At 42.9% G+C, this 27147-nt stretch overlaps 1 protein-coding gene across 5 annotated transcripts; it reads left to right on the top strand.

Annotated features, from left to right (window-relative positions):
- Positions 1 to 27147, top strand: Map3k8 (mitogen-activated protein kinase kinase kinase 8). 5 transcript variants are annotated; one of them, XM_069998213.1, is made up of 9 exons: positions 1321 to 1630; positions 4641 to 4758; positions 5452 to 5810; positions 12797 to 12964; positions 16395 to 16656; positions 17856 to 17962; positions 23236 to 23388; positions 24427 to 24673; positions 26047 to 27147. In XM_069998213.1, exons 3-9 carry the CDS (start codon positions 5475 to 5477, stop codon positions 26175 to 26177), a joined length of 1404 nt encoding a protein of 467 aa, XP_069854314.1. In that variant the 5' UTR covers positions 1321 to 1630; positions 4641 to 4758; positions 5452 to 5474; the 3' UTR covers positions 26178 to 27147. The 5 variants fall into 5 exon arrangements, with proteins under 5 accessions (XP_069854318.1, XP_069854314.1, XP_069854317.1 ...); XM_069998214.1 differs by lacking the exon at positions 1321 to 1630 and adding an exon at positions 1899 to 1958; XM_069998217.1 differs by lacking the exons at positions 1321 to 1630; positions 4641 to 4758 and adding an exon at positions 1 to 84.

Raw genomic sequence — 27147 nt, 5'->3', positions numbered from 1 at the left:
CACGTTGCGCACAAGAGCTCACACCTGTAATCTTAACGACTCAGGAGGCGGAGATCTGAGAATCATGGTTCGAAGCCAGCCCAGGTAGGAAAGTCCCTGAGACTCATCTCCAATTAATCACCCAAAAAAAAGAAAACCTGGAAGTGAGTTTTGCTTAAGACCCTGAGTTCAAGCCCCCCAGGAAACGGACACACACACACACACACACACACACACACACACACACACACACACACACACACACACACACACAGAGGTCAGATACAGTTTTAAACCTGCTGAGGGAAAACGTGCATGCATTAGCTTCCCGGCCCAGCCTGGGAGGGTCCAATGTGGCAGGTCGGTAGGATGGAGAGCATGGGTTTCCCTGACCTTACTTCTAGTTTTCTGGGCTGCCTCACAAAATACCTGGCTCCTAATAGGCCGTGGATAGGCGAGGGAAAGGTGGGTGCCTTTATCTTCAGTAAAACTTTCCTATTTCAGAAGGAAAATCCCAGACGATCGATGGGGAGGAAAGGTTAAGGAGCAATCGGTGCAGATAAAGGGGGAGGCTCCACACACAAAACAATCACCTGGGACAGGACAAAGAACCAGGCAGGCACACGGACCACCTCCAGGCTCCGGGCCCGCCCTAAGGCTATCTCCCCCGGGCTGGAGTCCGAGCCGGCTGACCGCAGACACTGCCCTGAACCGACCCCTGAGCGCGATCGGTCCCTCGGCACTACCGGTGATTATCACATGCGCTTCCGGGAAGCGCAGAAGCCCCCTTCCAGGGCAGGTAGCTGGGCTCGGAGAGCGGGCGACACCGGGCACCCCCAGGATGAGGGGCTTGCGGAACCGGACCCTCAGCGCCCGGGACGCTGGAGCAGGCCCCAGGGTGCAGCCTAGGATTCTCGATCTTCCTGCCGGACTAGAGAACGGCACGGCCACCCTTTCCAGCCTCCGTCCCTGGGACGCCCAGACGCCCCGGCCCCAGCCTCGTTTTCCCGAGACCCTTTCCACTTCCACTTTGCAAAGCCCGCGGGTCTGGACCCCGGAGCCCCGCCCACTCCGCGCCAGTCGCTGGCCGTCAGCCCCGCCCACGTCCAGCCGGCCCCGCCCATCCCGGAGCGCCACTCTCATCCCATTCCGCCCACACCTCATCTGCATGTGCCCCGCCCCGGCCACGCCCACGTGCCCCGCCCCCTTCGGCCGTGCTGGGCGCCCGGAGGGCTCCGAGGTCTCGGAGGGGGGGGGTCCGGGGGGGACGGAATTTCCCAGCGCGGGGCTCTCTGGCTTTCCTTGCAACCCGGCGGTCTCTTTCTGTTTACGGAGAGAAAGAGGAAATGGAAAAGGCGGGGAGGCGGTGGCTGGCGTCCTCTGCGCCGCCCCTGGGCCGGATCAGACGCCGTGAGTCAGGGGCCGGCGAGCAGGGCTCGTGCGCGCGGGCGGCCCGCCGCGCACTCGTCCACCCGGGTCCGGACGGCGCGCCTCGCTCCAGGGCCGGCCGCCCTGGCTCCCGCTCCCGCTCCCTCGGGCTCGAGGCTCCCAGCGTGCCCGGCTCCCGCAGGCCGGCCACCAGTTGCGCACCCGGCCCGTCCAGGGGACGCGGCCGACGCGCTGGACCCGCGGGGGCGCACGGAGGCCGCAGGTAACCCAGAGTGTGGGGCGTATTTTGGATTTCGCCTTTTTCCTGGATATTCGGGGTGGGGGCAGTTCCCACGTAGAAATAAAGGAAAAGTTTCCTCCGCAAAGGAGAGGGCTCTGCGCGGGGAGGGGTGGGGATGCGGCGGCCGCCGCCGGCGCCGGGCGCCCGCAGCGCGCGGGCACCGCTGGAAAGCACCTTGCGCAAGGGGCTCACGAGGTGCGGCTCCGCCCCCTTCCTTCGCCTTCCCGGATCCCGGGGCCGCCGGGTAGTGCCAGGCTGGGCAGCGTGCGGGGACGCAGGGATCCGCGCTGCCTTTTCCAGCCGAGACTCGGTGAGTGCCCCGGGAAGGGGGGGGGGGGAGGAAAGGGGTCTGTCCGGAGGACCTGGCTGCTTGCTCTCCGCCCAGATGATGGGTGCGTTTATCTTAGGCAGCTGAACCCCCGTGGTTGGCTCCTGGGATCAAGTGGACTGCTAGGGTTGCATGGGGGACAGTCACAGATTTTGATCTAGCAGTGGAAGAAGTTGCTCTTGATGGAAGCAGAGGGAAAAACAAGCTAATAGGTGGACGCACTTGTTTGACACCGCTTTGGGTAGAGTTGTATTTGCCTAGTAGAATGCAATCCAGTTCCAGTTGACGCTCTAACTGCACGGGATTGAGATTGTGTGCGGCAAATTCTGACCAACGATCCTTAAGGACTATGGCCTGTAAGAAAACAGCATAGTAGAGGCATCTAGAAAGTTTGAAACAGAGTGGCTTTGCTTCTACACTGCCAGAATGCAGCAGCATTCTGGGCCTTTTCAATGATAAAATTCGGTAAGAGATGTGCTCCCATGGCCAATGTACTATTTTGACAAAATAACACTAAAAATAGACCTTTTAAATGAGAACTAACACGAGGTATACCCTGTGGTGTCAAGCAGAACTATAGTTTTGACTGTGTCTGAACAGTTTTGTGCTTCTAAAATTGACATGTTTCTGTACTGTTAGGAAGTTGAAATTTTTACTGTGAATTGTGTCCAGGTCTATCTTCCTAAAAGTCTTTATTGCTGAGCTGGAATGCCTTCACCATGTACACTTCTTCTAGGTGATACTGATGTTGCCAGTTCATAAACTATTAGCATTTGTCTGCTTAATCAAGGCGGGAAAGTACTGAGGATTTTTGTAGGAGTGTTTAACTGCCTGACCTGTTGTCAAGGTTGCTGGGTCTCACTGGATCGGTGTGACTGAAGCCTTTGGTTGCTAAGAAATCAAGCAAAGTCTGAAAAGAGTCTCAGTGGCAAATGCTCTTCTACTTCCTACCCTGCCTTCCCTCTGGCTCCACATCCCTCTCTTCTAGTCTTGGGGAGAGTGGGTGTGTCTTACTTCTTCGTGTTACTCACAAATGCTTGAGATTTTCTGTAGGATTTAAATGTCAAAGCTGGCCTTTCTGTTGAAGTTCCTTTGAGCTAGGTGAAGTTCAATTGCCTAGACCTTTTGTCTTTCTTTTTCTTGAGTCAAGTTAGCACTGGGAGCTTCTTTTTCTATCAGATTCTGAGTTTGTTAAGTCAGTCCACAAGCCTTTGGTTTTTTCAGCCACTGGAGGCTATAGACTATTGTTGTTTGAACTTCTGTTTTTCTTAGCTGATTCTAGAAGTAGAAACTGCAACTAAATGGCTCTGTGAAAGCAAAGTGTTGGTCCTTTAACCTAAGAAGTTCCCTTCTTAACGCCACAGATGCCAAGCACTTGAATCACAGTCTCCCACAAACATGCACAAGATATCTGAGAGGGAGCTGTCAAATTCTCTAGATTAAGTATTATGATAAGAACTCATCAAAGTGGTTCAGAAGTTTCTGCCTTTCTTCCTTCCTTTTTTCTTTGTCTCTTAGCTACATCCCACTCAGAGAAAGGAGACCAAGGCAATACTTGCATAGCCATGGCTGGAACTCAGAAAATGAAAACAGCCACAGATGGCTGTTGATTTACTGTGTAGCTAAGGGGGGATGAGGGGGGTTTGCAAAGAGGTGAGATAATTGCCTAGCAACATGCAGGCAGTAGCCGGGGACAATGAGATGAGATGTGACTGCAAACAGTCTTGAGACTAGAGGAATATTAGGTTGTAGGATGGAAGACCGACAGCTTGCCTCAGATACAGTTTATATATCTGAAAGGGACCCTAGGTACCATTTATATATCTGAAAGTGACCTTCAGGTACCATAATGATAACCTGAATTAATTGGTTCTTTTGTCAAATGAAATACATTTAGCTAGGCAGCAAGTGGCCCCTTACCAAGGTAGAGCACTTCCTGGAGCTTTGAACTGAAACTCCTACATGATGGATGTGCATGGGATTGGCAGAGTGTTGCATGTGTTAATTCTTGTGATTTCTTTTTGTTGTTATTTGCTTTGATGATGCTGGGGATGGAACCCAGGGGCTCCTGCATGCTAGAAAAATGCTGTACCTCTACTGATCTACATGCTTAGCCCAGCTTGTGTTTTTAGGAACCTGAGATATCTTTCAGAGTAGGGCTGGGAACTCAGTGGTTAAATTTAGACATGCTTTGAAATTCTCTTAGACCTTGTCTTTTCTGCTTTGGAATGAAGTTGAATTGTGTTGAGATCAGAGGAATGATGTCACCTTTTACCTACTTTACCTTCTTCTTATCTACTGCTTCCTAAATGTGGCACTGGATTGTGTAGAAGAGCCAAAATACAATTTGGGCTAATTCAGTCACTTGATCTTAAGCTGAGACTTACTTATCATAGTCTTGGCTTTCCTATCAAAACTTATAGTGGTTCATTAGTGTAGATATTAAGTTAGCTTCTGGGACTTTGATGATCTGGTCTTAGGAGAGGACAACGGAAGCACCAATTAAGACATTAAGAAAGATTAAGAAATCTCCTTTCCCAGAGCTGGGATACCAGTCTGCTGCCTTCATTTCTTTTTGGAAGTGTATGTGTGTGTGTGTGTGGGGGGGGAACTGTTGAATTCATTTGCATCAGAATAATTTGAAACTTGACCTCATATTCTTAGATTTGCTGAGATTAAAATCCATTTGAAGTTGGATGCTGGTTGCTCATGCCTGTAATCGTAGCTATTTGGGAGGCTGAGATCTGGTGATCACAGTTGGAAGCCAGCCAGGGTAGGAAAGGTCTGTGAAACTCTCATCTTCAGTAAAACTACTCAGAAAAAGCCAGAAGTGGCACTGTGGCTCAAGTGGTAGAGTGCTAGCCCTGAGTACAAAGAGGCTCAGGAACAGCACCCAGGCTCTTGAGTTCAAGCCCCAAGACTGGCAAACAAACAAACAAACAAACAAAAACCATTTAAAATATATTGCGAGGCTGGCATACTCTTTCTCCTGTCTGTCTTCTCTCTCCTCTCCTCTCTCTCTTTCTGGATTTAATTTTATTTTTTTACTTCCTGAATTTAGTCCGGTGATTCTTTCTCTTTAAAGTCACCTGAGGCACAAAAGTCATAATGATTTGTGCCAGGGTGTGACTTTGGGAAGCACCTAAAGTATATTAGATTGGAAGCTGGGAAGAGCTGGGCTGCTCTTCAGGGTGTTTATGTTTAGTGAAAGTTTGTTTGTAGTAGCTCCCTCTGAGCTGATGCCACAGTGAGCAAGCTCTCAGATTTCCCCCAGCCAAGGGAGCCAGGGCTAAAGATTATCTAATGTCCCTTTCAAATGGATACTGCTCTCCACTTGAATTTACAACTGCTGTTGACAAGGAGATACCATTTTATAAACAAAAGAATAGGGGAGCCTGTTCCCAACCTTTTCATGGCCCACTGGTGTCTGATGCAAATACAGATTTAGTAAACTAAGTGTACCTTCTTTTTGTAGACTCTCCAGGAAACGCCACAGTGATGGAGTACATGAGCACTGGAAGTGACAATAAGGAAGAACTTGATTTATTAATCGAACATTTAAACGTGTCCGATGTAGTAGACATCATGGAAAATCTCTACACAAGTGAAGAGCCCGCGGTTTATGAGCCTAGTCTGATGACCATGTGTCCGGACAGGAATGAAAATGAGGAGCGTTCAGAATCTGTCTTGCTCAGTGGCCAAGAAGGGCCTTGGTTGTCATCCGTCAGATATGGAACGGTGGAGGATTTACTGGCTTTTGCAAACCATATATCCAATACCTCAAAGCGTTTCTGTAGACACCGACCACAAGAATCTGGAATTTTATTAAATATGGTATGTGTTTTTGTTCTGATCAGCTGAATGCTGCCTGTTCAGGCATTTGAACATGGTTTAGGCTGGCTTTTAGGCCTGCTTCTAAAATGTGTAATTTTTGCTAAGAATCACTTCTGTGTTTAAAATGCCAAAAATCTTCATGAAAAATTCCATTCAAAGACTCTTGATCATAATTTAGCTTTAGTTCTGCAAATAACCAATTAAGAGTGTGAGGTAAGCACCCTACATATACCTCCAGCCCTTAAAAATGAATTTTAATTGGCTGGGCACTGGTGGCGCATGCCTGTAATCTTAGCTACTCAGGAGGTTGAGATCTGAGGATTGAGGTTCAAAGCCAGCAGACAGGAAAGTCCGTGAGACTCTTATCTCTAGTTAACCACCAGAAAACCAGAAGTGGTGCTGTGGTTCAAGTGGTAGAGTGCTTGCCTTAAGCTGAAGAGCTCAGGGACAGTGCTCAAGCCCCACGATTGACGACAACAACAACAAAAAGAATGAATTTTAATTAGATGAATATATGTTATATTACAATATAATTATATAGAGCCATGAAATGTTTTATAAGATTATATTATTTGTAAGATTATATTATATATTGTTGATATAAAATACATTATTATATATTATTGAAGATCTATTTTTCACCAGTCCTGGGGCTTGAACTCAGGGCCTAGATGCTGTCCCTTAGCATTTCACTTAAGGATGGCATTCTACCACTTGAACCACAGCTCTACTTCTGGACTCTTGGTGATTAATTGGAGATAAGTATCTTATGGGCTTTCCTGCCTGAGCTGCCTTCAAACCTCTAGCCTCATATTTCAGCCTTTGAATAGCTAAAATTACAGGTTTGAGCCACTGGCACCCAGCATATTTTTATAGAAAAGAAAAGCTTAATATGAATCCTTTAAAGGAGAAAAGAATAAACACTGTATCTTAAAAGTCTGGATTATTTGTTCCTTCTTTCTTCAGAAATATAATAACAATATTGACTGAATTTAGTCCTTGAAGAAATGTTGTTTGTAGGTGGTTAAATAGCTAATCCACAGGTTGACTCTTTAATTGGCTTTGAGTGCCACATGATGTAATTACTTAGTCATTCCAAGTATGCAGATTAATCTAAAACACTGGGTTGCTAGGGTAGTCAATGGGGTGGTGTGTTTAGGTATGCCAGACCCTCCCCCTTAATATGTCAGAGGTGAACACAGGTGCTAGCTGAAGGTGATTAATTTCATAAAAAGAACTGTTGGCAAAGGAGTAGGTGGTGATTTGTAAAGTGTGCTTGTTGATGAAAGTGATTCTTGGCTTTGGTGTGTCCAAATGGCAGAATGGCCCTTGCTAGGGATTCCTTGCTAAATGAACAGAGTACTTTAATTATTTTGTTGTGTTGCATTCCACATTCGTTTAATGAAAACAACACAGTAATTTAGGCCAGCTATCTCTTGAGTTGTTTTGTTAGAAGGCAACTGTGTATGGTTCACTGTGGAGCAAGATGGCACTTTGCATTATTGTTGTATGGCTCCCATTGGTTGGATTCTACAACTGCATCTAGTGGTTTGCCTTCAGAATAGTACTTCCTTTTACAAGTGGGAAGTAATCGTTTGTGCTTAGAGCTGTACCTGATTTTTTTTTTCTTTTTAGCTGAAGAAGAGCTAAATAGGGCTGGAATGAGGCTCAGTGGTAGAGAGCATGCTTAGTCGGGGCAAGACCCTGAGCTTTAACCTCCATCACTGAAACAGGCCAAATATTGCTGGAGGACTGTGGTTCAAAGTAATGTACCCATGTACAATAACAGAATTTTCTTGTATTTCCTTTATGTATTTGTTGAATGAAAACATTTAGAATAAACAAATTATCTTTGCCAAACATCCCGGGTTGTATAAATGAGCAAATTGTGTATGAGAAAGAAAATTTAATAATTGGAAGCACCACAAAGGCAGGAATCTTGAAAACTTTAAATAATAAGTAAATACACACACATTATTCTAGAAATGATCAGGGACTGGGTGTGATGGAGCATACCTGTAATTTTAGCTACTGGGGAGGTAGAGTTAGGAAGATTGTGGTTTAAGGCCAGCCAGGTTAAAGTTAGTGAGAAACCCTATGTGAAAAACAAACCACTAAGCAAAAGGGTTGGGTGTGAGGTTCAAGTGGGAAAGTACTTGCCTAGCATACACTGTGCCCCAAGTTTAGTCGCCAGTACTGCAAAAAAGAAGCAGAAGGAGAAAGAAGATGATCAGTTAAAAATAGTAAAATATAAAGCAAGAAATTGAACAACAGAATGGATTAAGAGGAGGATTTTATCATGTGTAGATAATGGTTAACTTTCCTGCCTCTGACATTAAATATGGACTTGTGATAGGTGATACATAGCTCTGTGCTTCATCAATAATGTCCTATGCACTGATACTTGTCATCTCTGACCCTAGCCAGTCTAGGATGAGATGGTAACAGGGCTTGCTTTTCATTTCCTGTTCTCTTTGTGGACCCATTCTTTGGTCAAGATCATGTTATCTTCCTCCTCCTGTCTCCCTGTCTAACCTTTTCCTCTTCTTGCTGTCATTTGCTGTTCCCTTTCCTGCTTTATTAGAGAATCACCCACCATCTAGATTGTTTCCAAGGTACAATCTATCTGTAAAGTATACCTACATGGGGATGGAAAATTTCCATTCAAATAGTCATCACTCAGCTGCTAGACATGGTTGGCACTCTCACAGTAAGGGTTTTAGGTGTTAGGAAAGGGAGTTTGGAATGGTCTGTGCTGCAGGGAGCTCACTGTGTGGTGCATGCCAGAGACAAGTGAACAAGCAGTTTTCACACATTGTGCTCCATCTCAGTACAGCTACACCCTGATTGTTCTGGGAAAGCTTGGGCAAGATGTCTCCCATGGCCCTGAGTATGGGGAGGGGTATGGGAGAAAGTTAGCATGAGAGCAGGCTTCCAGGAACAATTGGTACCTAAGCCAAGGTCTGAAGTATTCAGTCAGCTAGATGAAGTGGAGAGTGTCTCATATGGAGAGAACAGCATATGCAAGGGCCTGAGGGCATAGAGATCTGGTGTTTTTAAACAGCCAACAACCACAGTGCTGCAGAGTTAATTAGTCAGGGTGGAGAACCAGGAATTGTAAAAATATCCCAAAGCAGAGGCATATTGAATGGTACTCTGTGTGAGTGTGTGCGCGCACGGCGCACATGCGTCTGTGCATGTGCTATTTTCCTAATATAATATTTGTTAACGATTCCACTGACATCCAGAAAGACCCAGGGAAGGAACGTAGGGAGACTAACCTAGGAATTGCTGTGTGTTACAACACAAAGTTATTTTTAAATGATTGTTTCATAATCTGTCCTGGAGATGAATAATCCAAGATGTGTTTCAGAGTTAAAGGACCCCAAAGGACTCATAGAAACTGGTATGAGATGCTGAGTGATGTTCCTTGGGGTTCAGTCATAGAGTCAGGGATTCTCAGGGTTGGAGACCTTCCTTTGAAAATACTTCAGTCCAGTCCTCTGTCTGATGTTTGGATAACTCAACTAATCATCTCTTAGAATGGGTAGAACATTTTTGAAGAGATCATTACATACTGGGTCATTCAGTCATATTTGCTGAGTTCTGTTAAGAAACTTCTTCTTTATATAGGACTAAAATCAATCTTTGACTTCCTCCTTGCTGTTCTACCTAGTCCTACTCTTGGGCTGGAAACAAAAGGTCTGTAATGGTGAGTAATAGTAAGGAAGGCTGTGACCTCTTCGTTAAAGTGCCTGGGTATGTAACTTGCCTCTGATTGACATATAGGGCTAGTTATTTCATCCCTTCATGTCTTAGTTTACCTACCAGTAAACATTATAGCATTTACCTCCTTAGGCTGCTGTTTGATACAGAGAGCAAGTCCATGTGACCTACTGGTATACAAGGAATATTCAATGAATGCAGACTCTTGTGGTGGTAATATACAGTTGTTGTTTTTTTTCCCTACAACAGTCATTTCAGTATTTTAAAACCTGCATGGTCTTCATATCTCTCTTCTGCCATATCACTTCTAAGTTTGCTACTACTTACACATAGCAGTGCCATTTCAACTCAGGCCTCTGCCATCAGTCTTACAGCACCCTGTAAGACTTGAAAATGACGTCCATTAGTTGCATAGTAGGGTTGAGCTCTGTTTGCCTTTGTTCTAGACAAATGGCCTTGAATATAGCCCAAGATCACATCTGTATCACAGCAGTGGTATCCTGTATCCAGGATAGTTTAGTATAGCTGGCAGACACCTGGGTGAGGAAGACTGCTTACAGGCCTGCACGTAAGATGCCTTAGGTTAAGTTGAAGCATTAGCAGAGAAAAATAGCATGGAGTGCTGTCTGATTGCTTGGTGGAGCCACTAGAAAGGACATTTAAAAGGAAACAGATCCACCTGGGGAAGGTTGAAGTCTAGAGAAAGAACCAGGAGCTCTGCAGAGCTATACTCTGGTTGGGACTCACACAGCACCAGGTGAGTTCAGAGCCTGTCATCAGGGTAGTGGGTGGGAAACACAGGGTGCATGTAGCAGGATCCTTAGACACAAGGTATAAACTGGGGGGCAAAGTGACTGGCAGGGGACAAGGCTCAGGTGTGCTCACTGCCCTGTAAATGCAAGCTTGTAATAACGAGGTTTTCATCATAGCTCAAACTGATTATAGCCTGTGGAGCACCATAGGCTCTTAGGCAGACTGAAAACTAATCTTTGGTGTTTAACAGACCTGAGTTCAAATCCTGTCTCTGGTACTGACTAGTATGAGTTGCTTAACCTTTTGAAGTTCGTTTCCTCATCTATGAAGTGGAGATTAAAATAGTCCTTACCTCAGAGGATGGTCACAGACTTTGATGAGCTAAAGGTCTGAGTACAAGGTTTGGTTTCTTAAGTATCTCTTGTTATGTGACTATTAATATCTTCCATCCTCTTGGGGCAGAACTAGAGGGCGAAAATGAGTTATAGAAGATTTAGTTTGGACAGAAGTAAAACGTGGATCAAGGTGAGTTTAGACCCAGGCTGCAGTGAAATTAGATCTGTTTATACATAACAATAAGAAAGGAGCCACCAGTGAGCACAAAGTGAATGGTTCTGTCTGAATGAGGAAGGAACTACATTCTGGAATCCTCAGGACGCTGCAGAAAGAGGGCTCCAGCACTGGAGGTGACAGCTGTGGAGTGATGGTGTTCCACACATCTGTACCCTTTCTGTACTTACCTGTACCCCCTCTAGGGCCCTCTACAGGGTCCCACACAGCAGAAGCACTCAGGAAATATTTCAACTTAATGACTTGGCATTTCTAAACATTAATACTTATTCTCTGCTTCATTCACTGACTAATGGCTCATGTTTGCGGGATGTGTGGCTAAAATTAGCAATAATGCAGGCTGAGTGAATAACCCTTCCAGTTACTGGTACTATGCCATTAATGGCCAGGGAGAAATCCTAGGAATCTGTAGCTGAATCAGGTGTTCGTTCTTCTCCCCTGGGGTGGATTTGGGGTTTTCCACACTCCCCTTGGGCTGCTTCTATGCTTGAAATAGCTTAATGACTTGTCAGAATTTCATAATTCTTGAATTCATAATCTGAAGCTATAATACTGCTCATTATATTTAGAGAGAAAACTGATACCTTGGGAGACTAGTTAGTTATTTCTTGACAGTTTTTAAAGGACTATGTCCCAGGTTATATTCCCCATGAACCATCAGATTCATTTGTTTTTCTTTTAAGTATGATTTTTTTTTAATTTAAAACTTGAGTTCTACTATGTGTATGTGTGGGGTGGGATTCATGTGCATGTGTATGCCCTGATACTAGGGTTTAAACTCAGGGCCTGGGTGCTGCTGTCTCTTAGTTTATTTGCTCAATGCTAACATTCTACCATTTGAGCCACAGCTCCACTTCTGGCTTTTGGGTGGTTAATTGGAGATAAGAGTCTCACAGACTTTGCTACCCAGGCTGGCTTTGAACCTCGATCCTCAAATCTCAGCTGCCTGAGGAGCTTGGATTACAGGTGTGAGCCGCCTGTGTCTGGCTTGAGTTCTACTTTCTCTGCTGTAAAATATATAAATCTTAAATGTTTAATCTGATGATCTTTACCAAGTACACACATTTTTATAGTATACATTGCTATCAGGATACAACTTGTCATGTTTTAGTTGACTGGTTTAATTTTATTTGTTTCATTTTTTTTTCTCTGAGTTGACTTTTGTTTTTGCTGTTGTTTTTTGTTTTTTGTTTTTCCTCCTGTGCAGAGAATCAGACCCATCCATCTAGCACCCAATTACATCCAAGCCCCAAGTTCATCATTTCTGAAAGCTTTGATTCTAAGTATCTGCTTCCCCACAAACCTCTCAGGGGTCAGAGACCCTGGTTCTTTCTTGTTCATGGCTGCATACTCAGCACCAAACCCAGTGCCAGGCATGCATTAGGCACATAGGAAATATCACATGAGTAAGTCAAAGATAAATAAATAATTCTGCTCTTTGTTTATGTAGCATTGCCAACTCATGGTGGTAGCATCTCACATTGTTTTCCATAATCCTCTGCGGTTCTCAGTGAGTTTCCATGCTCTCTGACCTGTTTGTGCTTTGTGTGTGAGTAAGGGCCATGCAGACAAACAGGTTAGCGCATCTTAATAGAAGCAAGTCAACCTGCCTGTGCAGTTGCAACCTTTGTTTTCAGTCTTTGAATCACGCTAGTTATTCTCCTTAAGTACATACTCACGTTCTATTTGGCAATTAATTACTCAGGAGTACTGGGAAATAAGACCAGGTCCAACCAGAGATCTGTGTCTGTTACATGCTTTCTCTGTCTTAATCAAGTCTAAATATAGTCTGTAGTGTCAGAATTAGACATAAGGCTATTAATTTTAAGTGCTGTGTGTCAAGAGGCTTCTGAAATAACCTGCTTCTGTTGAGTGGGCCTTAGAAAAGGAAAACTTTGTGGACAGTCTCATCATCCTGTCTTTGTATTTTCTCATAGGTGATCACTCCCCAGAATGGACGCTACCAAATAGACTCTGATGTTCTCCTCATCCCGTGGAAGCTGACTTACAGGAACATTGGTTCTGATTTCATTCCTCGGGGAGCCTTTGGGAAAGTGTACTTAGCCCAAGACATAAAAACTAAGAAAAGAATGGCGTGTAAACTGGTATGTGTATTTATACTGCTTGTGTGACTTTCTGCCTTTCATTCACATTGACCAAGGCTGTGTTCCTTAGACTGAATCTTACCACAGTTTCCTACATCAAGACATTGGATTGTTGTCTTCTAGATTTGGTGGCTACCTGGGGCCTTTTGGCTCCTACATCTCTGCTTAGAAGCCAGGTTATTTAATGTATTTATCTAGGTTCTGGAGCTTGAACTCAGGACCTGGGCTCTGGCCCTTAGTCTTTTCACTGAAGTTTAGTGCTCTACCACTTGAGCCACAGCTTCACTCTGGCTTTTTGGTGGTCAACTGGATATAAGAGTCTCTTGAACTTTCTTGCCCCACCTGGCTTCAAACTCGTATCTTGATATCACAGCCCCCCCTCTTTCTCTCTCTCTCTCTCTCTCTCTTGTCGGTTTTGGGGGCCTGAACTCAGGGCCTGGGCGCTGTCCCTCAGCTCTTCAGCTCAAGGCTAGCACTCTACCACTTGAGCCACAGTGCCACTTCCAGCTTTTTCTGCTTATGTGGTCCTGAGGAATTGAACCCCAGGCCGCATGCATGCAAGGCAAGCACTCTACCACTGAGCCACCTTCCCAGCTCCCTATCACAGCCTTTTGAGTAGATAGAATTACAGGCGTGAGCCACTGGCACTCAGCTAGGAATGCATTGGTGTCTATAACAGCTTGGATGACATCTTCACTCAGAGAGGAATTCTGCAATGGAAGAGTAAAACTGTGTGTTTTTGTCTTGTCTGCTAGATAGGGGATCAGCTGAGAAGCAGAGATTTTAAAAACTACAGATTTAAAGAGCTGAATATACCCATTACTGAGAAGACTGGACCACTTCTCACTATACATAAACCAGATTGCTGCCATTTTGGAAAACCACTCTGCAGCATCTCCCTACTTTGAGCATGCACAGAGCATGCAAGCTGAGTGTGCCCACATCATGTGACCCAGTAATTGCCCTCCGTGGTTCCACCCAACAGAGACACATTCATATGATCATCAGGCTCTCCTATATTCCTATTAGCACTCTTTGAGGAATCTCAAACTCAGAAACTCCCAGATACTGAGCAGTAGAATATTTGCATTCTGAAATACTGGACAACAAAGCGAATCAGTGATACAGCTGTATTAGTGTGGATGCATTTCACAACCATTTTGTTGATCTAAAACAGCCAACACAAAAAATAAGATCTCTTGTAGGAATTGGGTGCTAGTAGCTCACACCTATAATCTCAGCTCACCTGGAGGCTAAGATCTGAGGACTTGGGTTTGAAGACAAACCAGGCAGAAGAATATTTGAGATTCCATGTCCAATTAATTAACAAAAAGCTGAGCTAGAAGTGTGGCTCAAGTGGTAGAATGTGAACTAGGAGCAAGCAAGCTGAGTGAGAGCCAGAGTTCCTGAGTTCAAGCCTTGGAATCATCTCCTCCTCCCCCAAATATGTAGAATATTTCACGTACATAAAGGATAGAGATAAGCTAGGTGCTGAGATAGTGGAGAGCAGTGACTGGCAGGAATCAAAGAGGGATTTTTAGGATACTAATAGAGTTCTATATTTTTATTTGGATAAGGACTCTGTTCAGTTGAAAACTCATTGAGGGCTGGGAGGGTGTCTCAATGGTAGAATGCTTACCTTGCATGCATGAGGCCCTGGGTTCGATTCCTCAGCACCACATAAGCAGAAAAAGCCAGAAGTGATACTATGACTCAAGTGGTAGAACACTAGCCTTGAGCTGAATTGTTGAGAGACAGCGCCCAGACCCAGAGTTCAGGGCCCATGACTGACAAAAACAAAAAAGAAAACTCATTGAGTTCAGTAGTTGCCATTTGTACAATTTTAACGTATGTTTGTTTTACTTTAATAAGAATAAATTAATTACTTTAATTAAAAATTAAAACCTACTTTTTCCCATGGTGCTGAGAATAGTACCTAGGGCCTCATTCATCCACACAGGGCTCTATCACTAGTCATTTTCACATTCCCAGTACCAACATATCCTTTTGATTCAACAAAAACTAAAATAAGATATAGATACTATATTTCCATCTTATCACAATGAAAGGAACACCAAGGGGTAATGTACACCATTTCCTCAGCTATAAGGGAAGCAGAGATTAGGAGAATCTTAGTCTAGGTTATCCAGGTAAAACTTTAAAGCCCTGCCGGGCGCTGGTGGCTCACGCCTGTAATCCTAGCTACTCAGGAGGCTGAGATCTGAGGATTGTAGTTCAAAGCCAGCCCGGGCAGGAGAGACCGTGAGACTCCTATCTCCAATAAACCACCAGAAAACCGGAAGTGGCGCTGTAGCTCAAGTGGTAGTGCGCTCACCTTGAGCTGAAGAGCTGAGGGACAGCACCCAGGCCCAGAGTTCAAGCCCCACGACCGACCAAAAAAACAAAACAAAACAAAACAAAACAAAACAAAAAACTTTAAAGCCCTGTTGAAAAATACTTAGAGCAAAAAGGCTTAAAGGTCATGGTATAGCACCTGCCTGAGTTCTTGAGTTCAAATCCTATCCTATAAAAGCATAAACAAAAATAAACTTACAATAAGGCTGTTGAAACTTACATGCTCAAACATGTAAAAAAACTTGAAGGCACTCTTAGAACCATGTTGCCTGGTTTTCAATTTTACCCCTACCCCAGACCCCCCCAAAAAAAGCATGGGGAATGGCTTTGTGGGTTTGTTTTTCCCACAGCACTTATATTTAATATTTCAGGCACATTTTGTTGTCTTAAGAAATAAAAACATATAGATAATGAAAATCCCCCAAATCTCACAAGTATGTAGGCTAATGAACAAAATCCTTTCCTTATTATATCTTTCAGAAAATTTCTGTGCATATACATGTGTGTACTTAAAAAATTTTTTTTTAACAAATGAGCATGTATAATCTGAACCTCTGAATGTTGCTTTATTTTAACTTAGCACTATATTTTGGAGACATTTCCAAATCCTTATGCAATGAAAGAGCTACTTGTTCCTTATTAATAACTAATTTTCCGTGGAAGGATGGCGAGTGCTTATTTTAAATGCGTAACTGAGGTGAACTGTATGACCAAAGCCTTTATATTATCTCGAACACATATTGAAAAATAGCAATCTAAAGCCTAAGTTCCATAGAATTTATGTGAATCAGAAATGGGAGATTTTCTCTCCTTATGATCTATTTGCAATTTTCAAATCTTGGTTGAATTTCTGTACCCTAAATGAAAATAGTACTTCATTGTTTTGTAATGTTCCTGTTTTGAATTTTATACCGAAAGCTGAGGCTGATCTGAGGTAAATATTATAACATTTGAAGTAGTTCAAAGTCTCCTTGGAGGGTGTCTATTTGCCTTCTGCTTTATAGATTCACCAATCTTCTGTATTTTTTCTCTCTCCACTTTTCCTGAGATCAAGAATCTTGCTTTTGTGTTCTAGATCCCTGTAGATCAGTTTAAGCCATCTGATGTGGAAATCCAGGCTTGCTTCAGACATGAGAACATTGCTGAGTTGTATGGTGCTGTCCTGTGGGGCGACACTGTCCATCTCTTTATGGAAGCTGGAGAGGGAGGGTCTGTCCTAGAGAAGCTGGAGAGCTGTGGACCCATGAGAGAATTTGAAATTATTTGGGTGGCAAAGCATGTTCTCAAAGGACTTGATTTTCTGCACTCCAAGAAAGTGATTCATCATGATATTAAACGTAAGTATCTAGGGGTTGTATACCACTTGGGTTTAAAGAGCCATATTATCAGGGGGTGGGGTGGGGCACATGGACTCTTCCTTCAACCTGAAGACCCTCAGTGGAAGGTAAGACAGCTAGCTCCTTTAGAACTCAATTCACCTTGCTCCTTTATGGTGCTGAGACAAGTCTGAGGGCCAAGCTAGGCTGTTAGAGCTCTCCAAGTCAGAGGTAGTGCAGACTCGAGCACATGTCTATTAAGTCCACTGCCTGTGTCCTTAGGATCAAAGGCTTCCAAAACAGTAATTTAGAGTCAGGAGTGTGACTCCGTGGAAATACAGTTATTTAACATGTATAAGGCCTACGTTCCATCCCCAGCATCTTAAAATACACACACACACACACACACACACACACACACACACACACACACACACACACACACACACGTGCGTGCACGCATACAATTAAAAAGGTAATTTGCTTAACATGTACAGTGTACGGTCATTTGGTTTTACTTTGTTTTGCTTTTGGTGCTAGTCCTGGGGCTTGAATTCAGGGACTCTAATTCTTGCTTGGCTTTTTTGCTCACCATTTAAACCCCCAACTCCACTTTCAGCTTTTTGGTGGTTAATGGGAGGTAAGAGTGGTTAATTGGAGATGGGAGTCTCATGGATTTTTCTTCCCAGGCTGGCTTCGAATCATGCTTTTCAAATGTCAGCTTCCTGAGGGGCTAGGATTACAGTCATGCCACTGACATCCAGCTACAGTCATACACTTTTGAGGAACAAGTAGCTTTTTAAGTTTGAATGTTACTTTGGCAGTAATCCATTAAATAAGCCCTTTCTGACTGTCTCCTAGAATGAAGACTTGATTCAATATCTAGCACTAAATTGAACTAGCCCAACTTTTGATGAGAAGAAATAGTTGTTTTAGTTTGTTTTAGAGAGGTACTTGTTACCTTATGTGTGCATGCTTATATGTGTCTTCAAATTTGAAGCCGCAGCTCTTTGAGCACTGTTACTGTCTTCTATCATTTATGTTTGCCTTGGCAGATTCTTGCCAATGGCAAGATGCATCTCTTTTGGAAATAGCACATCCATTGCACTGGGGATGTATTTCCCTCTGTTCTGACTTGGGACTCATTATTGTTTTCATTGATGATTTCATTTTATGTGTGGGTATATAAATAATCATATGCTAACAATTTCTCCTTGCAGCTAGCAACATTGTTTTCATGTCTACCAAAGCTGTTTTGGTGGATTTTGGCCTAAGTGTTCAAATGACTGGAGATATCTATTTTCCCAAGGACCTCCGAGGAACAGAGGTAATTATGTTCATGGGAAATGTTAGCATCTTTTTGAGAGTGAAAAAAGTATGTTCTAGAATTGCTGTGGGGAAGAAGGACAAAGAAAGGGAGGGAAAGTATTGCATTGAGTCATTGCTGTCATTAGAAGAAATTTAATGAGTACTTGCTGGATGTGCTATTGTTTCTAATTCATGGTAGTAGTTATAATGTAAAATGTTCCATTATCAACATTTAGAAACAATCTGATATTAATGTAGATGTCCTGATTGGAAAGCTAGATGAGGCAAATATTCCAAAATACTTTGAACTCCTAAAGCTGACGTACTTCCTTTTGGCTCCAGACATTTTCAAATAAAGGATACTCAACTTGCATTTTCACAATTCAGCTTTTCAGACAACCACAGAATTATAATTTAACTTTATAGTAGTGAGTTTTACACTTCTTATGAGTTAAATTATTTAATCCTAACAGCTGTGTAATTAGTGAATGCTGTCATTAGAGCAGATATCATTGTTATTGTTCTTTTTTTTTACATTAATCAAATAAGCTTGAAGAGATGAAAGCAAAATGTCTGAAGTTACTCAAGTATGGGCACATCTCAGACTTGAACCCTGTAATTTCCGAATCTAAAGTTTGAATGCTATGTAACTTTTATTTATTTATTTATTTATTTATTTATTTATTTATTTATTTATTTATTTATTTCATCAGTCGTAGGGCCTGAACTCTGGGCCTGGGCACTGTCCCTCAGCTTTTCAGTTCAAAGCTAGTGCTCTACCTATTGAGCCACAGCACCACTACTGGCTTTTTTTTCCTGCTTATGTGGTGCTGAGGAATCGAACCCAGGGCCTCATGCATGCAAGGCAAGTGCTCTACCACTGAGCCACCTTCCCAGCCCGCTATGTAACTTTTTAACATGACTAATATACTATTAAAATATTACTATGGCTGATACTAAGAAGTTTTAGTTCAATTAAAGCCTTCATCAATGTGGTCTCCTGGTCAACCATATTTACTGAAGACTGACCACTGAGTCCTATCTTCATCCAGAGATGCTATAATAAAACTACATTAAAACCATTTTTGAAAGCTATAAAACAGTCATGAGCACAAACACAGTTTATCTGAAGGTGTTAAATAGCTGTAACATTTAATGCATGTGTGAATGGTAAAGAAAAAAAATGGTAAAAAAAAAAAAAAAAACCATTCCTGAATCTAAATGAGCTTCTGGGAAATGCTTTCATGGGCTCTCCAGTTACATATGTAATTTAATAGGCTCAGTATCAGGCTGAATTATTGATTTACTTAGCAAATATCTATTGAGCATCTGCCTTGAGATAAGCTGGTGTGAGTGCCCAGGGAGCTTTTCTGAGGCTGATAGGACTTTACGGGTCCCCACTGTTTGATGAGAAGATCTATTTAACTTAACTAATATTTTAGAAAGCTATTCTATGAAATGAAATCTAGGAAATAAAATCTTCAGAACTGAACATACTGAAGTGAATGTCACATGGTATTTCAGTACAATGCATACATATTGTGTAATCAGGTTAAACCTGTCTTTTCCAACACATCTTACTTCTTTATGGTGACAATTCAAACTTCTTTTTTCTAGCTTTTTTGAGATATACAGTACAGAACATACCAGACCTTCTTACTCCTTACATAACTGCAACTTGGAGCCCATTCATCCTGTCCCCAGCCCTTCCCCAAGCTGGCTTCTAAATTGACCTGAATTGTTGAGAGATCAACAAGGAAGTTGAGATCTCAGTAGGCTGTGATGTAGCTGAGGATAAGTGGCCTCTCTGGCTGCTCTCCACCAACACTATACCACCAGAGCCTCCCAGGCCCCATGGCCTTCTCTCCCCTGGAGGTACCCAAAGGGAATGGAGAAGGGGCTTCTGGTTGCATGATAGATTCAGGGTCACCTCGTTAGTCTTGGAGTCCAACCAGTGAATGACCTTTAGTAGCTAGTATATATGTAATACTCACTGAATTGCAGTGAAAAAAATTAAAGATCTGATTCTTTCAAGCTAGATTCTGGAAGCCTTTTCTTAACTACTGAGTGGCAGATGGGACTCTTGTGTGACTGATTTTTCTGACATCATTCCTGAGACCTACCTGGAGAAGACTCTTGATAGTCATCTTTGAGATATTCTGAAGAGAAAACGCAGACATTTTCTTTTTTAAAGAGTTGTTTTGTCCCCAGACCTTAAGAATCCTTTGCCAAAATACAAAATCTAATCAGACTTTATGCTTATGGTATGTTTTCTTTGGAAACTGTCTCGGTACATTTTGGCATCAATCAGGAATTTAGTGTGGCATTCCAGCCTTTTCCTGGAGCCAGTGTAAGAAATAAACTACATATGGAAAGATGGAAAGTACCTTTTGATTCCTGGCAGTGTGGTCAAATTGAATATTTTGTAAATGCCAGAGAAATACATGTTCCTTTCTGGGATTCTGTACCAGGATCCTTGGATGTAGAATAATAGCATATTTCATGTCTGAATTGTATTCAGTTCAGGTATTGTAGCTGAAGTACTAATACCAAGAACTCTTTGCATGAAGGGAAGAGCTGGCTTTGGTGTTTATAAACTCTGTCCATCATCTTGCATTTGCTCTTTGAAGTTGGATGGGAAGCATGGTAATGGTTATAAAGACCCAATCAAAGCTCTCAACATGCTGAAAGAGCAAATAAGATAGAATTAGCCAGTCAACAACATAGATTTGCTTTCCATCAGAACTTGATACTTGGTTATTGTTGTAGCCCAAGTCTGTTTCTGAGCTCTGACATATAGCTTACAAATACTGATCACTGAAAATCAATCTATATCACTCTCTCTATTCATGTTTAAAACAATATATTGTAACCATGCATATCCAGCGGTTAACATGATACGTTTATTTACTTACATTGTGACATGATGCAGAGAAAGAATAAATAGTGCATATAAATAACAAATGAGAATTGCTTCTGTGTCTTTTGAAAAAATTCTTACTTTCCAGTCTGGTTTTACCATCTGTAAATTAACATATAATATCACATACACATGTATACACAGACATTACCTTTTCCTGGGAAATGTGTAGTGAGATGAAGTCTTCTTGTCCCAGCGCCCATGTGTGAGGGGATGAATATTCTACCAGATTCTGTCAGTGCCTATCCATGCCTCTAGGTAGCCAACTTGAAGGGGGTTTAGTCATCAAGCCCCACATTCTCTGGCCTGGCTGTTATGGCTCTTGGTCAGCTTGAGGAAGCAGGAGTTCTGGGCTGAATGCCTGAGGGCCAGCGTACGGGACACCAGGCCGGATCCCAGTGGACGGGTCACCAGGCTGGATCCCAGTGGCAGTCTAGATGTGAGTCACATAGAACCTTCAAAGCCACCTGTGCACAGCTACAGCCCATTAGACTTAATCCTTTTTGCTCAATCCTTGCCCTGCAGGGGTGGGCAGGAAGAACTAAGCATTCTCTAGCACACACATACATACACTTTTCTCTCCCTCCCTCTCCCCAACTCTCCTGTCCTTGTTCTCTTTTATATGATTGGCTGTAAGAGCAGTTAATATGCGGTCCACTCTTCTGGCAAATTTTTAGTATTTAACACATTGCTGTTGACCATGGGGTACAAAGCTCTAAGTTTATTTACTGTTTTAACCATGTGATTCTAAGTATTAAGAAAGACCTCAGGATTCAGGTGCTGTGTCTTGGCTCCAGGCAGAGTTTGTGAACACAGCTCAGTTCAGCTGTGGGCTGAGAGCCAAAGGAGGCCTGCCCGGAAGTGAGTTTTAAAAGAACTTGAGCAGGCTTAGGGTGGGGAAACTGGGCAATTTCCCCAGTTTTTTGTCAGCTACTTCTTTACTAATTTACTCAGAAATGTATTCCGGGAACCCTACCCCCTTTCCTCATAGTCACATGACCACCTGTAAACTTTTTTTTTTTTTTTTAAAGTTGAATTAATCTTGAGAAACCTTTATCTGAAAAGCTTGGGGTCAGAAGTGTTTCAGATTTTGGAATACTTGCTTGTGTATAATGAGCAAGATCTTGGGAAGGGAACCCAGGTCTAAAGCACAAAATTAACTTGTGCTCTGTGTACTGTATATAGAGCCTTGAAGATTGTTTTAGATGGTATTTTTAGTGCACTAGCATTTTTACTGTGACCTGTGACATGATGAAGTTCAAGTATGGAAGTTTCCCCTTGTGCCAACTTGCTTAGAAAGCTTCAGATTTGGGAGCATTCTGGATTTGGTATCTTTAGACTAGAAATGTTCAACCTATAAAGTTAATTAGGATATTATCTATTCAGTGTTGGTGCCAGCCATAAAACACAGGTTATTGGTCACTATAGTTTGTTCTTTATCTTTTTCTTTCTTTTTGATACTGATCCAGCAGCTTGAACTCAGGGCTTGGACTCTGTTCCTTAGTTTGTTTTTTGTTGTTGTTGTTGTTTAGTTTGTTTTGTTTTCCTGAAGGCTATCATTCTACCACTTGAGCCATAGCTCTACTTCTGGCTTTTTTGGTGGTTAACTGGAGATAAGGGTCTCAGGGACTTTCCTCCCTGGTCTGGCTTTGAGCCATCTCAGCTTCCTGAGAATTATGGGCACTGGCCCTATCTTTTTAGTTTAGCAATTAATACTTCTTAGAGAAACTATTCATAAAAAATAATCAATGCTTATTCATCCTTGACACATGAAACCAGATAGAACATACCACTGTTAAGATGGCGAGTGTTCACTACTTAATCCCTGTACTACATGATAGGTGGAGATAAGAGGGAATTCACTGAAACAGGTTAGGACCACTTTTGCAGCATTAGACTTTCATTTTTCAAGTTCTTCCCTTCTGAGCAATTGATGTTAATACCCTGCAGGATCTGGCCACCTTTGGCACTGGAGCTAAATAGAGATTTGACAATGAGATGATGGGGAGATGAAGAGGTATAGTCATAGTGTCCTTTAAATAGTAAAGGAGTTAATGTTTTAATTGAAAGATGAACTATACATGATCAATATTTGCAGCACTTGTGGGCATCCCAGATGAGTTCCTGGCCCAAGGTACTTGGCCATGCTGCTAGATCAGCTACGTGTTCAGTCTATAGAAAGAGCGTTCCTTGTCAGACTTCAGAGACTCTTGCTCTAGCAAGTGTCTCCTGGCTCCTTAGTTTAAGAGAACCCAGCAATGACATCCTCTTCCAAAGGGATGAGGCATGCAGTGAAGATGGTAGAGATGAATGAGTCATTATCTAGGATTGTCTTGTACCCAGGCCAATGGTATTTCCCTCATCTCTTTCAGATTTACATGAGTCCAGAGGTGATCCTGTGTAGGGGCCATTCTACAAAAGCTGACATCTACAGCCTGGGGGCCACACTCATCCACATGCAGACAGGCACCCCGCCCTGGGTGAAGCGCTACCCTCGCTCTGCCTATCCCTCCTACCTGTACATAGTAAGTGCGGGGCAGTGCGGGTGGTGGTGAGTTCCACCTGCAGGTGGAGGGGGCAGCTTCACCTCTTTCAACTCCCACTCCTGAATGGAATAGTGACTTGTGAGAGCTAGCTACAGATTCTTTCTTTGGAGGAGGAAGCTCCATTTTTTTTTCTTAATTCCTGCTGATTCTGGGGCTTGAACTCTGGGCCTGGGTGCTGTTGTTGAGTTTTTTGTTTGTTTGTTTTTGCCCAAGGCTGGTGCTCTACCACTTTAGCTACAACTTCTGGCTTTTTGTGGTTAATTGGAAATGAGAGGCTCATGGATGTTCCTGTCCAGGATGGCTTTGAATTGTGATCTTCAGATCTCAGCCTCTTGGGTAGTTAGTATTACAGATGTGAGCCACCAGCACCCAGCTTGGAAGCTCCATTCTTGCAAAAAAAAAAAAAAGCTGTTATAATTGGAATGTGCATTGGACATAAATTATTTACTAGTTTTTTATACTGTTATATAAAAATAAAATAACACTTGCTCACATCAGAATAGTATGAATCTGCCATCCAAGGAAATTATATATACTCTTCAACACTTTATTTTTTTTCTAGTACTGAGGCTTGAATTCAGGGCCTGAGCATTGTCCCTAAGCTTTTTTTGCACTAGGCTAGCACTCTACCACTTGAGCCACAACTCTACGTCTAACTTTCCTGACGCTCAGATCTCAGTCTGATGAGTAGTTAGGATTTTAGGCGTGAGCCACTGGTACCTGGCTCCCACCCCCAGATTGCTGATTTTCACAGCAGCCTGGTTTATAGTGGAACAGGCATGCATTTCCCATTTTACCATGAAGAATTCAGAAGCAGACATTTCTTCAGTGACCTGTGGCCACCCCTGAGGAAGCAATTACTGCTTATTCAAACCCAGCATGCACTTTTTTAAGGATTTGAACTGTATCCACTGCAGATCATGGGGGCAGAGGAAATTACTCTCCAGGTGTGAAAAGTTTGCTGCTTAAGGGCCCATTTCTTTACCATTGTTGCTAAGAGAGATGGTTTGTTGGTAGATCCACAAGCAAGCACCTCCATTACAAGACATTGCTAATGACTGCAGTCCCGGCATGAGAGAGCTGATTGAAGCCACCCTAGAAAGGAATCCCAAACACCGCCCAAGAGCCTCAGATCTACTGCGACACGAAGCCCTGAACCCCCCCAGAGAAGATCAGCCACGCTGTCAGAGTCTGGACTCTGCCCTCTTTGAGCGGAAGAGACTCCTGAGCAGGAAGGAGCTGGAGCTGCCTGAGAACATTGCTGGTAGGATACCCTGTTGGATGCAGTGCCCCTGCCTCTATCCCCCTGTCTACCTCAATCCTCAGGTGTAGTTCAGGGGGAATAATGAAAGAGTACCACACACTGTAACCTGTAGCCTGTACCTGTATGCTGAGGCAGGAGGAATGCTTGAGTCCCGAAGTTCAGCCTGGGCAACCCCCTGTCAAACACACACACACACACACACACACACACACACACACACACACATTCCCCCTGTCAAACACACACACAAACACACACACACACATTCCCCCTGTCACACACACACACACACACACATTTCCCCTGTCACACACACACACACACACATTTCCCCTGTCAAACACACACACACACACACACACACACACACACACACACACACACACACACACACACACACACACACACACACACACACACACACACACACACACACACACACACACACACACACACACACACACACACACACACACACACACACACACACACCCTGTCAAAGGCAGGAGGAATGCTTGAGTCCGGAAGTTCAGCCTGGGCAATCCCCTGTCAAACACACATACACACCCTGTCAAACACACACACACACACACACACACACACACACACACCCGACTTCTTGAGTCCTCTTGAGTCCCGTGCATTGTTTGGAAAATTCACCAGAAAACCTTAAGAATATTGTTTTAAATTAGTTTATTTTCCACCAAATTCCAGGTTTCTCAAAGCAGATATAAGTAACATGGTTATTAGAAATGGTTCCTTTTTTTTAATGCAATAGAAAATACCATTTGGCTTTAAAATAAGCCAAGCATGACAGCTCTGCTGTCAGTCAAGTGTGAGGTTCTGTTCTGTTCAGTTATGGCAAGCCCCTCCAGCCTGTGGTTGGAAACCCCTGCAGGCACTGCTCAACACCAAGTGCTGATGCAAGTCAGCTTGCATCATGGTCATTTCTTTATCCCTTTGCCGGCAGTGAGAGAGAGGTTCCCAAGTAAGGAAGTCACTGCCTGAAGAAGGGTTCCATGGTTGTTACCTTGCAGTCCTTGTTTGTTAAGCCATGCAGGTCTAAACCCAAGTGTCCACCCTGGAATGCTTGTTGGCATTTCTCTGTACTGATTTTTTCTGATTTCAGAGAAAACCACTTGGGCTACTGGAAAATATGCCAGGATTTCTTTCTAACACATTTTTTGTCTTCCTGCCTGGTTTATTGGTATTTCATAAGTAAGCCCAAAGTGTGTTCCAAGGTCACCCCTGATCATACTAGAACCAGGGCAATGTCTAATTAGGCCCCAGAGGATGACTTCTTTGCTGAAGGAGCAATATTATTTGACATGTTTCCCTGGCATTTATTTTATATATTAATGTTTCCTTCCTAGATTCCTCATGCACGGGAAGCACCGAGGAGTCTGAGATGCTCAAGCGACAGCGTTCTCTCTACATAGACCTTGGAGCCCTGGCTGGCTACTTCAATCTTGTTCGGGGTCCACCAACACTGGAATATGGCTAACAGATGGCATTGTTTGATCCAAACAGAAGCATCATTAGTCTCTGGATGCTGAGGCTACAGACTACCCAGTGGCTCCAGACAGTGAATTATACTCTATCAGGAGTCACAGTGTGGGCTGCAATCACACATGAATGGGACTCCAACTGGCCCTGTGTGTCTTATTTGTGAAGCTACTCTGGTTTCCTCTGCCAGTTCTAAAGGTTCTCATTTCTCAGGTGGCGGGACTCAAGAAAAGACAGAGAGTCTATAGAAGGATCATTTCTGGTGACTGCTACCATTCACTATGCACTTTGCTTGACATTTTCAGAATATCAACCATAAGGACATTAGCTTAAAGTTACTATACTTATTTAAGATAGAATGTTCATTTAATTCAAAATTATGGTTTTGTGTATATTGGTGTATATATTATGTTTAACTCTGAGCCTCATTGATAGATTCTAGTATAAATTAAAGTCATTGTATTTAGAGTAAATAGAACAAGTTGAGTATTTAGCAATATGCTTAAACTAGTGTCTTAACCATGGCTGATCAAGTAGGTGCCATCAGACAGCAGGCCACTAGTGAGTTTCTGTTATGTTCCTATGGAAACACTTTGTACTGTACATGCTATGCTTAAAACATTTAAAACGTGATGTTTTGAATGTGAATAAAACTATGTAAACCACATAATCTCTGTACATCCCAAAGGATGCGAAATGTGACCTTTAAGAAAATGACAACTATTATAAATTCTTGGTGATGCTACTTTTGTAATTCATATGGCTATTTTCTTTAAAGCATTTGTATATTTATTAAAATAGCATACTATGTATGTTTTATGTCAAATGCCTTCTTGAATCTTTCTTATATATTTTTAACATTGTAAAATATTTCTAAAGTATGTTTTTACATTATGCAAATGAAACCCAATGCTTTCATCCAATGTGATTGGTCAGATTTACTGAATAAATTCAGATCTTTTTCTTAA

Source organism: Dipodomys merriami, unplaced genomic scaffold, assembly GCF_024711535.1.
Source record: "Dipodomys merriami isolate MVZ:Mamm:240054 unplaced genomic scaffold, mDipMer1.0.p SCAF_51, whole genome shotgun sequence".
Classification (NCBI taxonomy): Eukaryota; Metazoa; Chordata; class Mammalia; order Rodentia; family Heteromyidae; genus Dipodomys; species Dipodomys merriami.
The sequence above is the reverse complement of the archived record's forward strand: the minus strand, read 5'-3'. Positions and strand labels throughout refer to the sequence as shown.

Coding starts and splice junctions, on each gene's coding strand:
- Map3k8 (XM_069998217.1), top strand. CDS start 5,475: ATGGAGTACATGAGCACTGGAAGTGACAATAAGGAAGAACTTGATTTA. Junction 17,963..23,235: donor AGGACCTCCGAGGAACAGAG/GTAATTATGTTC, acceptor CATCTCTTTCAG/ATTTACATGAGTCCAGAGGT. Junction 24,674..26,046: donor GCTGCCTGAGAACATTGCTG/GTAGGATACCCT, acceptor TTTCCTTCCTAG/ATTCCTCATGCACGGGAAGC.